This window comes from Rhinolophus hipposideros (assembly GCF_964194185.1).
Source record: "Rhinolophus hipposideros genome assembly, chromosome: 10".
Classification (NCBI taxonomy): Eukaryota; Metazoa; Chordata; class Mammalia; order Chiroptera; family Rhinolophidae; genus Rhinolophus; species Rhinolophus hipposideros.
In genome coordinates, this window is record NC_138056.1 from 50600755 (window position 1) to 50618322 (window position 17568).

At 34.8% G+C, this 17568-nt stretch overlaps 1 protein-coding gene across 2 annotated transcripts in view; it reads right to left on the minus strand.

Moving 5' to 3' along the window:
* Positions 1–17568, minus strand: part of RSF1 (remodeling and spacing factor 1) — a 112871-nt gene that overhangs the window by 35966 nt on the left and 59337 nt on the right. For both annotated transcript variants that reach the window (XM_081063773.1, XM_081063772.1), the window contains exon 5: positions 11998–12152. In XM_081063773.1, the coding sequence (XP_080919899.1) occupies positions 11998–12152 (155 nt within the window). The remainder of the gene's footprint in view (positions 1–11997; positions 12153–17568) is intronic.

Consider the following 17568-nt stretch of genomic DNA (forward strand, 5'->3'; position numbering starts at 1 on the left):
GAGGGTGGTGAATGATAAAGTTCTCTTCAATTGTTTGAACTGATTTTGATTTAAGTAACAACCTGTCAAAATAAAATGAGTGATAACATTCGATTCAAGACTCCTAGGCTCACTAATCCTATTGCAGCTAGAGGTGTATCTTTGGGTTTGTCACAAACTCTCTGAACCTCATTTCTTCACCTGTAAATAAAGCAACTGGACTAAATGACCTCAACAATTATTCTTCACTAACTCTTAATTGAAAAATGTTAAATCCTTGGTATCTTTTACATTTGGCTCAGTTGTTTTAAGAGAAAACATAACAATTACTAGTCTAGTTCCCCTAGATTACATAGGTGTGTCCTTAAAACCGTATAAAGAACACAACAGTGAGAGAAAATGAATCTTTAAGCGTGATCATAATTGGTAAAAAGCTCATTCAGTATACAAACATTTCCCCAAAGTTTTGTCAGAAAGAAACTGTAAGAGGATGCAAATGAGTTTAAGAGACATGAAATTTGAAGTGACAAAACTCAGGGGAAATTCCCTTCAAAAATCACAATGCCACAGCAAAAGTGCTTGACAAACTTGCCTGCGGTGATTCAAATTCAAGAGAAGTGTTATCTACTGTAGGTTTTTAAAGCCAATTCATTCAGATACTCAACAAATATTTATTAATCACCTATTATGTGCTTTCCCAACCATCCCAACCAGAATCACTATGTGATGAATACTGAATGCTCTATCTAAGCTAACAGTGAAGAACAGCGCTAGTTACCTATCCAGTTACCTATCTCCTCTTCTTACGAACAGAACTCTGATTTTGTTCAGAAAAGTACTTGCCCTAAAAATTTATTAGGGATTGCAAAATGATGATATTACCATTCTATCATTCTTTCATCAGTGATTTGTTGGAATAAATTCAATAAAAATAAACTTTACTAATTTATTATCTTGTTATACAGTGGTACATTTCATACAGAAAGATGGGAATGCTTAATTCTTTTCATTTATTTAACAGTTTTCAAAATAAGAATTCAATTCCCATTGGCATCCTCCAAAGGTAAACCAGTTTTCCTTTTAGTACCATAACAAAATCATGGATTTAAGACATATTCAATGTGTTTTAATCCATCATAGTTATTATCCTTGTTGATGCTTAAATTGTCCTATTTTGAAGGTGGAAACCTCTTTCAATTGGCTCTTGAGTCTTTCTGGTGTGACAATGATAACGTCCATACTACCTAGAAGGACAAGATGTTTCTTGGCTCATTATGCCCCGGAATCGGAACAGACTACTTTTCCACGAAGCCTTGGTTTAGTGCAGTGGAAAACTGTTATTTCAAGAGAACAATGTAGGTGCTAAGGATGCTGCGTCACTGTTACTGGGTTGGCCTTTGTTTCTAAGTCTTTTCACTGGACAGAGCTAGAAAATAAATGTATATATTTTAAATAAAAATAACTCACGAGTTCACAATGATATTTCAGTGTTTCCTTAACCTGTTCTATATTACATCTTATTTTTTTCCCACCCTGAGAATATTGGTTTTCAAGGACACCACTAATAACTAGAGTATCAGTTACTTTTTCTCATATTACACACAAAACATTTTCAGAATAACAATACTGACCATGATCACCAAAGTGATTTAATAAGAAATTAAAAAGCTTTTGTATGTTCTCTTCCCCTTCTTTCTCCATTTGTTTAGTCTTATATCTCCACTGTCAAAGCACATAGCCATTAAAGACTATGTTCCCTGTATCCATCATTCAAATTTAGTTACATATTAAATGTTACTACAAAGTTAATGCTCAAGATTCTTTCATAAATTTTATTATAGATCACAGATATTGATTAACAGTTTATCTACAGTCTTTATTTGAAAGCCAGATAGAAAATCCCTGTCGCACATTTTTCCCTCTTCCATACATTACAGCATTTTCTCCTGGTACAGAGCACCGCTTTCAAACAGAGTGACGGCAGTCTGGTTTTCTGTCCCTTAAGTCACTTGGCTCTTTTGTCTGCAGAGCCAAAGCATTTCTTTTTTCAAAGCCCAATAATTTTACTAGAATATGTTGATGTCGGTTGTTCTGAGTTCATTTTCCAAGCGTCTTTTCAATATGTACTGTCACGTCTTTATTTCAGGAAGTTTTGTGAACATAGTCTTTAGTACTTCTGTGTGTTCCCTCGCTTTGGCTTTTTTTTTGTTTGGACCCCTGTTGCATTTTCTTTGCCTATTTTCAAATCCTTATCTCTTTCTCTCCAATCTTTATCTCTTAGTTTGTTCTTCATTTAAAAAATTATACAGATTTCCATTTGCTATTTTTTAAAGACACAAATTCTTGTTTGTTGTGCTAATGCTTCTTCTGATTTTTGAAAAATCTTAACTCTTTCTGAGTTCTATCACCGATTAAGTTACAGTTTTCGTATGTTTTGTGGAAATGTCTTTCAGATAAGCTTTCATTCTCTGTAGTGATTATCTTTTTTTCTTATAATCCTGTGGGATTTGACCTTGATCCTTTTTAGTTGCTTATTTTTACGTCAAATAGTTTTCTCATTTCATAGCTCGGGTTTCCCATCTATTATTTTTGTGAATTATTCAAAATTAAAGTGACTTAGGCTATGAGATCACCTCAATCTATTCCTTTCTCATACTTCTTTTTTGTCTATATTGTCCCCATCCTACTTAATTTGGATTCTATTTCCAGCAGTTTGGACAAAGCTCAGTGTGGAGTTTTGTCCTGGAAGGGAGCTTTGGCTAAAGAGGTTTGAGAATTCATAAGGCCCAGAGTAACCCAGTTCCTTTAAGACCTTCATTTCAGGTACGGTCTACAGTTTTTAAATTTTACCATCAATATGTTCCTTTTATGGGGGATTTGCAGAGACACAAAAATCATGCCACTGCCACTTTCCAAAAATCATGAATAGTAACTTAAATTTTCTCCTTCTGGTTCAAGTTACAACAAACTCAATCAGAAAAAACAACTTCAACCGTTTCTCTTATCATGAAAGTGTTCTTCTGCTTTTCTCCTTCCTTCTCTCTCCCCCTTCCTCCTTTCTTACTTTCTCTTCTCTCTCCTGCCCTCCCCAATCATCACAAATCTTTCATATAATAAGCATTGTGGCCTGTGCACTATTGTTCATGGCATAAAAATAAAAGAAATGCAAACTTCAATATCTTTTTTGTCCTTTATCTTTGCTACCTAAATCAGGACTGCTGTAAAGAAAGAATGACAGAAATTATATGAAGGAAACAATTTAAGATATCAAAACAAGGTAGCAATATCACCTGTATTTATCTGGTCTCTCTGTATTTATTTGGAGTAAACCAATATTTAACAAGGTAAGACAAATAGCGGTTTTATACTCGTACAGCACAAGAATGCTTTGAAACCCACCCATAAATCTCTAGATTATACTCCCATGTTTTATCAAAAAAATTTTCTTTGTAGCTAACAATGTGTATTCATGTTCTATAAAAGGGACTGCAAACTCTAATGGCTACAGTGGCCAAGCAGGTAACATAAATGAATCAAGTAGGCAGAGATAAGAAAAACAAAATGCCAGAAATATACTTAAATTCTAGTGCTACTGAATATGTTTTAAAGTAAAAATTTAATAGCTTTTTCCTTTCTTAAAATGTGTATACATTTTTTGGGCACCCTCTGTGTGTTATGTGTGTATACCATGTTTCCCTGAGAATAAGACCTAGCCAGACAATCAGCTCTAATGTGATTTTTGGAGTAAAAATTAATACAAGACCCGGTATATTATATTTATTAACATAAATATATCATGTTGGTCTTATATTATATAAGACCTGGTATTATATTAGACCCGGTGTTATTATATTATACCCGGTCTTATAGTAACATATCACCGGGTCTTATATTAATTTTTGCTCTACAAGACGCATTAGAGCTGATTGTCCGGCTAGGTATTTTATTTTCGGGGAAACATGGTGTGTGTGTGTGTGTGTGTGTGTGTGTGTGTGTGTGTGTATTTTTTGGTCATGATCACAATGTTTGATTTAGTATTTAGCACTATTATATGCAATACAGAACTTAGCCTTGAGTCATTTAAGAGGGAGCAATGTTTGCTACTATACACTTTATGTCAGAAAACAGCTGTTTATGAATACAGGTGCTTTCAAACACTGATGGCATTTTGAAACATGGTTTTGTATACAGGACATCTACTCTCATGATATTCACACAATTTTTGAAATTGAGTGCCATCATTATTTAGTTTTCAGTTCTTTATTAGTAAACTCTGGTTTAATAATTTATCCTGTAGAAAAGCAAACTAAACAATATTAATTTTTTGTTTTAAGTTTAAAGTCAGAGAACCTGTTTTAGAATTCAGGCCATCACATCCATTTCTGGATACCAACTAGTGTAGGAAAGTGGGCCAGATTATTCCTTATGTACTTCATTTCCTATTTAACCAATTGCATGAAAAATAAGTAAATCCACTCATAAAATTGCAATATCCAAAGTGTTTCAACTGTATTGCCAACCTAAAAACTGAGTCTTTTGGAAAATATTTATTGATGAGGTAAGGATATTTCCCTGAAGGACATTAAAAAGTTAACACCTCCTCCCCCCCAAAGGTTTTCTAGCACCAAACTATGACTAAGCCATCTATGGGCCATGGACTAAGAATAAGAAAAGCTTTTCTCCTTCTCCAGAGAACTTGACTATTGGTTAAGTTGTGCTCCCCTGGTAAACTAAAACAATTGGAATGTCAACGAGGTTACTATGCAACAGCGCTCATGGTATCAATGACCTCTAACTGATAGATTGCATCTGGACTACGAAAAAATATATAAATACATAACGGCGATGCTATACTTCGGGGTCTCCTGAATGCAGTGACTCTTTGAGCAGGAGAACCCCGGAACATATGCCTAAGAGTTTGTTGTATGAGATAATAGCTTATGTGGAACACAAGCCTTTGAAGACAAAGAGCTTTCTGCACCTACTCAATGAAAATCACATTTACTTGTTCCTGAGGTTGTCACCTGGGAGAAGACAGTTCTCCCATATGAGATGGTCTGGTCACATGAACTGCTGCGTAAATGACATACTCCTGCTGGCAAGCGCTGACTCCTGTCCTACATTCACCTTAGTAGACTGATGTCAAGTGTGGTCAGTAATAGTTTCGTGAGTCTGAATGTTTAGTTGAACCTAAGAAGACTCCTGACAGGCACTGCGGATCATCAACCTCAGAGTACAAAAAACTACTGTATTGTATAGTTCCTTCATTAGGCAAAACCTTGAGTCACCTCTGAGTCAAGCTTTGAGAGCTTAAATTACTATGACTTTGACATGTTTCACTTCTAACTTTTTTTATACAAAGAATACCTAGATTATGACACAGTGAAGTAACTGAAGTTCTTTTGTCTTTAAAAATGTTGTTTTTACAAAATGTCGTCACCTTAAATTTAACCTTTTTATCAGATATGTTCCCAACAGCCAAAGGAGGATCAACTGTAGATCACTTTTTCTAAGTACAACCTGTCTACATTTATATGTAAGGCTTTCCCCTTAATACACAAAGAGGCATTTCCTAAAGTTAGGATCATTAAGGATCCGTATCCAAATGAACTCTCATCATTTAAAATTTCTCATTAATCTACAAATAAAGAAATCATTATGGGTAATATCATTAATATCTGCACTTTCATTAGCTACGATAGAAAATATAACAAATGGCTTAACTTCTTGTCTCATTTGTTCCTAGTAATCTAATCTCTGTAAGAGAATTTTCAACTGTACTTACATATGCAAATGCTCATTCTAGTTTGATATGCTTTTTTGCTGAACTCAAATTCAACATTTAAAAAAAAGGTTTTCAAAAAAAAAAGTTTTCATATACATGTAATACTTTTTTCTTAAGAATATATAACTGCCCATTACAGCATTCAGAAACAAATTTCCTGAAATTTCAGCTCTCCCTGTCCCTCCCAATCTCTCCATCAGGTATCTTTTCCATTACTTACTGCAGATTATTTCACAATTATGCCCCAACCCCAAATTCTTATGTTAAAGTCCTAACTCCCAACGTGACTATATTTGGAGAGAGGGCCTAGAGAGGGCTAATTATGGTGAAATGAGATATTAATAATGAAACCTTAATCAGATAGGGCTGTGCCCTTGTAAGAGGAAGAAACACCAGATCACTCTCCTTCCATACGTACAAACAGAAGAGAACATGTGAAGACACAGATAGAAGGTGGCCACAGCAAGCCAGAAAGAAAGCCCTCACCAGAAACTGAGTCTGCAGGTATTTTGATCTGGAACTTCAGCCTCCGGAATGGTGAGAAAATAAAATTTCTGTTGTTTAAGCCATGTTGAATTTAAGCTTTATATCAGATATCATGTACCTGATGGCCACAAAAGGATCACCTGTAGGTTACTTTACCTATTATAACTGTAGGAATTGTCTTCACTTCTGCAAAAAATTAGCATCTCTCCCAGTTTTCTCGGTTGACTTGTTTTTTCAATATTTAATAGAGATACGAATATGATACATTTCTCCCCCCCCCCACTTTATTCTATGAAAACAATAAAATTAAGTACTACGCCAAGCAACTGAGACGAAAGCCATTTTTACGGAACCCAAGAAAGGATGAAGGTAAACTAGACTCTGAGTCCCACCAACGGGGCAGGGTCAACTCTTACTCAGGTACAGCCCGTTGTTGACATGCAGAAATCATCATCCATACTTACCAACATTTCTAATTTCCAATTTTAAATGTTGACAGCAAATTCAAATAAAAAAAAACCATAAAATCAAGTTCCCAAAAAAATTTGTATACGAATGTTCACAGAGGCATTATTTATAATAACCAAAAAGTGGAAACAATTCAAATGTCTATCAACTCATGAACAGATTAACAAAAATGTAGTATATCCACGAGGGAATATTATTCAGTCATAAAAAGGAATGAACAAAGTACTGACAGATCCTACAACAAGGATAAACTTTGAAAACATTATGCAACATTATGCCAAGTGAAAGGAGTCAGACACAAAAGGCCATACTATATAATTCCATTTATATGAAACATTCAAAGTAGGCAAATTTACAGAAACAGAAAGTAGATTAGTGGCTTCCAGGGGTTAGGGGTAGGGAAAAATGGCAAGTGACTACTTAATTGTTACAGGGTTTCTTTGTGGGATGATGAAAATGGTCTGAAACTGGATAGTGGTTATGGTTATACAACACTGTAAGTATACTATAACCCACTGAATGAAAATCGTGAATTTTATCTTAGTTTTTTGTTTTGTTAACAAAGCAGCACTGTACAGACCAAAATAAACATTTTTTTCAGGCTAAACTGGGTTTTTAAGCTGCTACTCTCTAATTTCTTTTCTCTACTCGAGATTCTCAAATGATACTCTCTTCTCATTCTACATGTAGGCAGAAGTGTATGACTGCAAAACTTAAAAGTCTTTTTCTAATTAGCAGAAAAAAACTAAATTAAAGGATTTTTCTCAACTTTGCTTTTCACCACAAAAATTCCTTTTAAGTAAAAAGTACTTTCTACATTAGAATACACGACCTAATGTGTAGTAAAAGCATGTATTAGGTTTCATGCTGCTCTTTAAGCATAGTAACTTCCAGGTAGTGTACCATCTGAAATGATATTCTGGATCTTAGACAGAGAAGGGCTTAAATAGCACGTAACACTCACTTTGGAATCTACCATAGTCTGAGAATAACATTCAACAAGTATTTGAGAGCTTCAAGCTTGGTAGTATGACCGACCCTAATATAAATGGGATAAAAATAGTCTGATTAAATGCTAGTGGCGCTTTGAAAAGGGACCAAGGAGGTGGGATTCCAGATGGACCTGAAGTATAACTACAATTTCCACAGTGCCTCGAGGAACAGTACCTCAGGGAGACAAGAGCATGATAAAGACGCAGGAGGAATGCCCACGACATATGGAATAAATAAAGGCATCTAGACAATCTGGAATCAGTGATCATGTAAGGAGAAAGGAGACAACAATCAACAGATAGGTTGAGGCCAGTCTGTGAGATTCTAATATCAGTCTAAGAAAATTCAGACTTCTTTGAAGGCGATTCTAATTATCTCTGAGGGGAAAAAAAAAAGCTAATTTAATTCTTCAATTGGTAAACTTTTTAGGCCACATAATGCCATTTTGGGATTTTTTTGTGGGGCCCACTTTTATAGGTAATACACTTCTCCTTGGCACCGATACAAAAACAATAATCTGTTTGTATTATGGGCTGAGCCAATCCTTTGTATCTCCTAAGGTTACATATAAAGCATGCCAATTCAACTGATGATTAAAGAAAAATCTATTTTAGCTACAAGAATAAGAGTGGCTGTTTTAGTCTTTCTAGAGCTCCTATTTATTTTTTCCTTCTTGATATCTAATGTCCAAATATCCAACCACAGAGTTGTTACTTTTGTCACATTTTGCTTTACTATTCTAACCACATTAGACATTCTCTAGGACTGTTTCCAGCTTTCAGGATGCCCACCGAAGTGACTGTATGAAGGGCAACATTTGTTTAGACCTGAGAGTAATAAAAATGACACAACAGAATCACATTTCTTTAGTCTTGCTATGAAACAGAACACAAAACTACACCTGGGTGGATGGAGTAAGAGATAGGGCTTTGGCGGCGGAATAAAACTGCCTATTCTTCCAAATAATGTGTACGTACAGCATCTAAAGTGTATGGACTCTGAAGAACGACTGCCCAGGTTTGAATAATGGGCGTACCATTAACATTAAGAGGCTGTGTGACCCTGGGAAAGTTTCTTAAATCTCTCCTTGTCTCACCTCTCTCATTTGAAAAACGGGAAAAAACAATGTGATAACTAGTAGGATGGTTGCAAAGATTATATAACTTAAAATACGCATGGCGCTGAGGTGAGAATGGTACTTGGCACATGGTAAATGGTACGTTAGCTTTTTTATCCACTATAGTGTAGGCGTCACAAAAGCAAGGATTTCAGTCTGCTTTGTTTACTGAAATCCCATGCTTAAAATCATGTTTGGCACATAGTAGGTGCATAATAAGTATTTGTTGAATGAATCAATGAATAAGAAACACTTTACTTCTACAGTTAAGAGAAACAGAAGAGACACTATTTAAAAAAGAAAGGAGAAAAACAAAGCATTAAATGTCTTGCTCCTCTTTTATTTTTCCAAGAGATGTCCTCCTCCACAGACATTTTCTTAATTGTGTTGAGTGTTGTAACATCAGCATTCATTGAGGAATATTTTCAAAAGGCTACATGAAAGCCTCTGCTGTATTTGTTTCCAAGCTTAGAAGAAGATGGCCTCTACGACCTTGCTACTGAAAGTGTGGTCCTATGATCAGCAGCATCTAGGTCCTTGTTAAAATGGCAAAGCAGCAGCCCCACACAAGACTGACTCAATTAGCCTCTGTATTTAAAAAAAGATCACCAGGTAAAGCAGCGTGCATATGAAAATTTGAGAAGTACAGTTCTAGATGACTCTAGTTAAAGAGCATAGACTTTATGAAGATCAGAATTCAAATATAGGCTCTCACACTTTATTATCTATATGACTTGGGGTAAATTAATTTCCCAAGTCCCTCATCTGTAAAAATGTAATAATAATAGTAGCTACCTCAAAGAGTTTCTATGAAGATTAAATGAAAATGCATGCACAGCATTTGGTAGGCTGCAAAGAAATGGGATGTACCCAATAAATGTTAGCTGCCTTTATTGTTGAAATCCCACCCCCTCTATTATAAGACCCCACAGTGAAATTTTAGAATTAAATATTAGGAAGAGCTTTACGTTACTGACTGAATTTTTCATTTTGTTTCTCTTTTAAATTTAAACTACATAGGATCTCCCTTCAAGATCAGCGTCAAATTTAAATTTACTTAATGCCTCTTAAATTTCTATTATCTTGCCCTCTTTTTCCAATTTTCTATTCTCTCTGATCTTAATTTTAATTGTGTATGAGAATAAGAAATACATAAATAAATGACCAAACTGAATGACCAAATGAACTAATAATATTTGTCTAAACTCAGAACTAATCCTTAGGAAGTACTACTTAAAAAATCTGGAAGTTCAATAGGGGTTTCAGACTAAAATTATTAAGCTTTCCGTACGTAGCCTACAAATTGAATTTTAACGTATAGAAAAGAATTTTTCAGAAATATGGCTTACAAATAAAACCACCCCAGATATTTGAAATCATAGAAACACTGTCCAAAGAACAATAATTAAGATTTTTGTTAAAAGCAATGCTTAATATGTAGAAACATTATATCCTACATTAAATGGCAAACTTATTTGATTTCATAAAGTCAGCTAGAGGATGACTTTATGAACAGTTCTCTCAAAGTAGCAAATAATGTAAGAAAATATTGCTTTCTCATCAAAAAACATGAAAACTAAAAGCAAAGGAATAAAGCATGAGAAGGGGAGCAACTTCCTACCCCTATCTTTAGGAGGTATGTTATCAACAAAAAGTAAAAAGATGTTATTGTGACAAAATTTCAGTTGGTTTCTTCCCTTCTAGAAAGGTTAGGATTTGATCTGCTTAGCTAAGCAAATTATAATAGAAAACTAAATCAGAAAATCAGATTTAATAATTATTAATTAAAGTAGACTTAAGAGTTTGCTAGGTACAACCAAAACAAACAAACAAATAAACAAAAACCTCACCCACCCCCCACACATACAACCCAATACCACTTCACATCCATTAGAATGGCTATTATGAAAAATGAAAATAATGGGCGGCCAGATGGCTCAGTTGGTTAGAGCACGAGCTCTTAACAGGGTTGCCATTTCGATTCCCACGTGAGCCAGTAAACTGCGCCCAGACTAGACTGAAAACAACGAGCTGCTGCTGAGCTTCTGGTGGGGTGGCAGGATGGCTCAGTTGGTTAGAGTACGAGCTCTCAACAACAAGGTTGCCGGTTCAATTCCCGCATGGGATGGTGGGCTGCGCCCCCTGCAGCTAGACTAAAAATGGCAACTGGACTTGGAGCTGAGCTGCGCCCTCCACAACTAGATTGAAGGACAACGATTTGGAGCTGATGGGCTCTGGAAAAACACACTGTTCCCCAATATTCCCCAATAAAAATAAAAAAATAAATAAATAACAAGTGATAGGTAGGAATGTAAAATGGTGCAGTGACTGTGGAAAACAGAATGGAGGAGTCTCAAAAATTTAAAAATAGAATTATTATATGGCCCAGTAATTCCACTTCTGATTACATACCCCAAAGAGTTAAACAGATATCTGTATACCCATGTTCATAGCAGCATTATTCATAATGGCTAAAAGGTGGGGAAAAAAGAGTCACTGACAGATGAATAAACAAAATGTGGTATATACCACGGAATGGTGTTATTCAGCCCTAAAGAGGAAAGAAACTCTGACACATGCTACAACACAGATGAACACTGAAGACATTGAGTACAGTGAAATAAGCGAGAAACAAAGAGACAAATATTACATGATTTCTCTGATATAAGGTTCCTAGCGTTAGTCAAATTCATACAGACAGAAAGTAGAATAGTGGCTGCCAGGGGTTGGGGGAGGGAAAAATGGGGAGTTAAGGGTTTAATGAGTCCATGGTGTCAATTAAGGGAAATGACTCTGGAGATGGATGGTGGCGTTTGCACAACAATGTGAATGCACTTAATTGTACACATAAAAATGGTTAAAATGATAAATTTTATGTTATATATAATTTACCACAATAGAAGAGTTCGCTAAGTTACCTTCACATTCTTAAATTAGTAAAATATATATTGTTTTGATAATCTGAACATTTTTATTTAATTTTTTAAAATGTTCAACATGAAAGAGCAAAGTACTAATTTTTTTTTCATTAATAAAAGAAAGATCAACCTCCTTTTATAGGAACACTTCCAATATTTCAAATTGAGAGAATTCCAATTTATATAGTTGGGAGGAGGAGTGAAAGAGAAGAAACTACAAAACAAAGCAAAACAAAACACACAAAAAAAACCTTGTTTAAGTGTTTCTTCCTCCTTTTTAGTCTCCTCATCCTCTAAGCTGGGACTTTCCCGGGAAGAGTTGTCTTGTTGGCTAGAGTTTTTCAATAATACAGGATCGATTTGTGCTTTCAGGAGTGCAAGAGTCTCAGCCAACTCGTTTCGATTCCTAAACAAGGGAAAAAATAAGACAGAATAAAAATCTTTCTTCTGTTCTAAAGAGCTTTCAATATAATATGTACTAGAAATTAAATTAAAAAAAATGAAAACACATTAAGGACATCCAAACCATGGTGCAGCTAAAAAAAGTAATTAACCTTGAATCTTAAAATTAAGTAGTATTAGGAATGAATACATATTAAAATACTTCAAAGAGGAATCTTAGACTCTTCTCCCTATTGATTAGAATGGCAATGCAAATCTCTTTGGCGGAAAAGAACAGTAGGAACAAATTAAATAAAAATCAAAGTTTGATAATTTTTTAAAGTATGCAATCTGTAAGGAGTACAAAATCAATGTAAAATTTGCTTAAAGAAATATTTTTTTTTTAACAAAATGATTCAAGTTTTTTATTCATTTGGGAATAATACTTTCCCACCTACAGAGAACGCAACATTTGATATGGTTATAAAGTTATGATCTGAGTAATTATGGGAAAAAGTCAGCTGTATTAAAACATTCAAAAATCTAAGAATTTAGGTTACTGATGTTGTTTTGTCAATTATAGTTTACAACTACAGGAAGAGAATTCAATTTAAATAAAAAATACAAGAAAATCCCAAATAAAAATGATTCTAATCTATATATTCTCTATTTTTTACTACCAAAACCAGAGGTGTGGTATGGTCAATGTAAATGCCTCTTACAAACAAAAAAACTGACTTGGATATTTTTCCTGCTCAGATAAGCAATGTATAACAATGCAGATTAAAAAGGAAACCCTGGACTAAGAATTGGGAAACTCAGCTCCAGTTCTGCCACTAAATCAATTAATCAGAACCATGAGCTTCCCATCTGGGTTCTCAAAGCACTGTGTACACACCTCTAAGTCTACATAATTAGCATTAAGATGAAATTGCTTGTTTTCTTAATCTGTCATGACACATATGCCCTCTATCCTATCCCTTTCCACCTCCATCCCAGCTAAACTCTACTGCTTGAGAGGCAGGGATTGCTTCATGAAGTAGGCTCAAAAAAAAAAAAAAAAAAAAAAAAAATCAACAAATGCATAAAATCTCTGTTCCTAAACTAGATGGCTATGGGCCCCTAGACGGGTCATATACCTTCACTAGTCCTCAGCTTCCTTATCTATAAAAGACTGAATTCTCTCCAGTATTATTAAATTGTCCTCTTAAGGAAAATGATGAAATTGCCACTGATAGATATCTTTCAGAAATTAAAATGGCAACCATTTTGTCATTGTGTATGGGAATGAACACACAGGATTAAACATATCATAAATCATCTGTATGAAATGAATAAACATGTTTATACATATTATAAATATAAGCATACCGAATAAAATGAACAGTTTGGAATTTTAATTCTCTACTAGTAGAAGGTCAGATTAGGTCCTCTTCCCAGGTCTTGCCTCCTCTTTACAAAAAGGAAAATTAAAAGCTAGAGGCATTAAATAAATTTATTTTTGGTAAAGTTTCTATCTCCTGACTTCATTACACCAACCTGCTTCTAACCTAAGGCTCTCTACTTAATGTTATTACTTCTCATATTGCATTGAGAATTCCGTATGCAATAAGTGTCTCAACCTATTTGTTCTTTTTTGAGGCCATGATGGGAACTGAAGAATGTATTGAAGTTTTTCAGTATACTTATTTTAAAAAATTCAAACATCAGAAGCAAGCCAATATTGCTCGACATGTCAATTCATGTCAATTATTTCCACTATAAACAACAAAAAAGGCTTTTAACCCAACTACTGTGTTAAAACTCAAGACTAATGTCGTCATTATTATATGAAAATAGAAAACTATCCATCTTTGGATTTTGCATAGTTTAATCTCACAATTATTTGGTGTGCTAAATAATTTTTTTTAATCCTAAATTTGAACTAGTCAGAAGGAATTTCTGGAAATCACATATATTCAAATTATACCTATGTTTTTTTTTTTTTTACCATTATCTTCAGGACCTTTTAGAGTAGACTATAAACTCTAAGAGCAATTCAGTTGTTCTGCCCTCTCTCCTCCAGTGCTTGCTTTTCTCTAAAACATTTCTTCACTCAGGCGTATTAAATCAGGATATATCCTTCCAAAATACCATGCTCTTAGAATGTCCGGTGTTTGCACTTCTATTCTCCTAAACTGGAATGTGCTCCCCATACCCAACTCCAGTCCCTCTTTCAGAGACAAGCATAGAATGGATAAAACAAACGTGGAATATTCCGACAAGGGACTACTATTTAGCCATTAAAAGGAATAAGTACTGATTCTTACTAAATAGATGAACCTTGAAGACATTATGCTATCTGCAAGAAGCCAGACACAAGGGCCACATGTTGTATGATTCTATATATAAGAAATGTCTGGAATAGACAAATTATAGAAATAGAAGGTTGACTGGCGGCTGCCATGGGCTGGAGAAAGGAAGAACGGTGAGTAACTGCTAGTGTACAGGGTATGGGGTGCAGTGGTTTCTTTGTGGGGTGAGGAAAATGTCCTGGGATTAGACAGTGGTGACGGCTGCACAACTTTGTGAATATACTAAAAATCATTGAATTATATTTTTAAAATTGATGGTGGCTTGGATAAGAATGTATTATAGCTATGAAAGGGATGTAGACCAATCAAATACTGGAAACATTTTGCACAGAGAGCTGACTGAATTTGCTGATAGAGTAGATGTGAAGTGAGAGAAAAAGAAAAATCAAGGATATACCTCCAAGATTTTGGACCCAAGCAACTGAAAGGATATGGCTACTATTAACTGAGACGGGACAAACAGGCGAAGATGGAAAGGTCAGAAACTCAGTTTTTGGCAGACTGATCAATTTTGACTTAACGATTATTAACAAATTCCTAACTCTGACATTTTCCTTATCTGTACCTGAAGTTAATCTAGATGTTGGTGAAATGGAGCATATCATCCTAATTATTATATTGTGGAATATAATTTTTCCCAAGCTTTCCTAAGGGTTATTTAGTTTGAGCTAGTGGTAGGGACTAAACTTTTTAAAGGCAACTGAGCTGATAGTCCAATTCAATAAAAAATAACACAGACAAAAACAAAGGCAAGCACAGGCATCATCTTCTGCCAAGTATGGGCTAGGCATCTGGTTCTTCCACGGCACACTGGGCGAGCTCCATCACAGATCACGTTTATGACGTTGTGTTATCATTTAGTATTTCCCCGCATCTCTCGCCCACAAGATGGAGAGCTCCCTGAGGAATGGCTTCATGTCTTTGCATCCCCAGAGCACACAGCACACTGCGACTATCGCAGTCGTTAGTAAAAATCTGTAATATATGGCACCAGGGTCCACCAGTAATAGCCCATCTTTTTCAGATAACTCCAAATTACTAAGCAGACAAAAAAGGAAGATAACTGAGTGTGGGGCCAAGAAACTGAAAGATGATGTTAATGAATAGGGTCAAAAGCAGCAGTATTCATAATAAAAGTTGACATTCGTGAGTGATTACTGTGTTTCAGACACTACAATAGTTTCCCATAAATTAGCTCATATAATTTCAATATAACCTGATTAAATAGGTACTATTATTACTCCCATTTTATACAGGAGGAAAGTGAGGATACACAGAGAGGTACAGTAATTTGCCTAAGGTCACAGTTAGTACATAGTAAAGGCAGGACTAAATTACAGACAGTCTGACTTCAGAGACCACCCTCTCAATCACTTTGCTATATGGGCAGCATATGGTTTAGAAATGTCTTGACAGAGTTTTTAAGTCCATGAAGACTGTACAAACTATTTAGGATTCAGCTTTTTAAAAATGTCAAACAATTACCAATTCTTAAAATATTTTTGAGGTATAATTTACATACTTTGACATGAATAAATCTTAAGCATTCACTTCATCATGGCAAATGTATACAGCATGGAATCCACACCTCTACCAAGATAAGGAATACTACTATCACCAGAGAAAATTCCTTCCTGCCCTGGCCTACTCAATCCCTCTCCTCCACCAAAAGGAAACAAAGTTTTGATGATTGTAACTATGTATCAGTTTAGTTAATTCCAGAATTTATAATAAATGCAATAAACAATATATGTACTTTTTGTCTTCTCTCATGCATCATAATGCCTTTGAGACAAATACAGATAGTCGCATGCACCACAGGTCACTTCTTTTCATTGCTTAGCAGTAATCCGGGTATGAAAACTATTATGAATAAAGATGCTATGAATATAATCACACAAAGCTTTTTGTAAATGTGCTTCCGTTTCTCTACGATACATACCTAGGAGTGAAATTGTTGGGTAACAGTTTAACACTTGAAGAAACTGCCCAACTGCCTTCCAAAGTGGTCATACCTTTTCACATTCCCACCAGCAAGGTGTAAGAGTTCCAGTTGGTCCACATTCTTGCTAACATTTGGTATGTAAGTCATTTTTATTTTAGTCATTCTAGTGGAGGTAAAGTGATATTTTGAAGGGGAGCAGAAAATGCCACCCCAGAATGTGCCATTTTAGCATATTTATTATTTTAAATTAAAATTGAGAAACAGATGACACAAGAATATTCTGACAGTCCTTTGTCCCCCAAAAGGAGGAAATAAATCTCCCATGTGAAGATATCCTACCTACTCCAAGAAAGTAGAAGATATCCTTTCCATCAGAGAGGGAATTCAAGGCTGGGAAGACTGTATCAACAGCCTTGTTACTTCCTCAATAATTTACTACTGCAAGCCCAAACTTTTTTGTCTTGTCAATTATTCATAAATGCATCCGTTCTTTGTCTAAAAGGTATTAAAGCTACTTACTTTGGTCACTTCTTTGATCCTCATATCTTATCTTTGGGATTTTCATGTGTACAAAAGTAAATTTCTTTTTCCTCTTGTTAATCTGTATTATGCCAATTCAATTATTAGACTAGCCAAAGAACCTAGAACCTAGAAGGGAGAAGGGAAATGTTTTCCTCCCCTACAATTTCATTATGGTTTAAAACGAGAATTTTTTGATTAACAATGATGTCAAACACTTTTTCATGTGAATGGTCATATGTACATATTTTTATAAAGTCACTGTTCAACATTCTGCATAAAACTTTATCTTCCTTAGCAGATTGAACATAAAAGCACTTTCAGGAGACCCTCTCTGATTTTCAAGAATCACCTAATGCAGTCTGGTCTAAGATTTGTTAAAATTCTCTCATCATTAATAACCAAATGCTACCACTCTGTGGTGTTAACATGTTTTGCTTATTTTTTTCATTCCTAAGTAAATTCTCAACATATCCTGATGTAAATTAATAATCACTTATAAAACATTATTTGATCAGATGTAAAAAGTATTTGTACTTTCATCTAAAGGAGAGACAAAATAACTGTAATAAATACTATTCTTCCATAGCCATACTGTTTTGAATGTTAATGGAAACAATTGG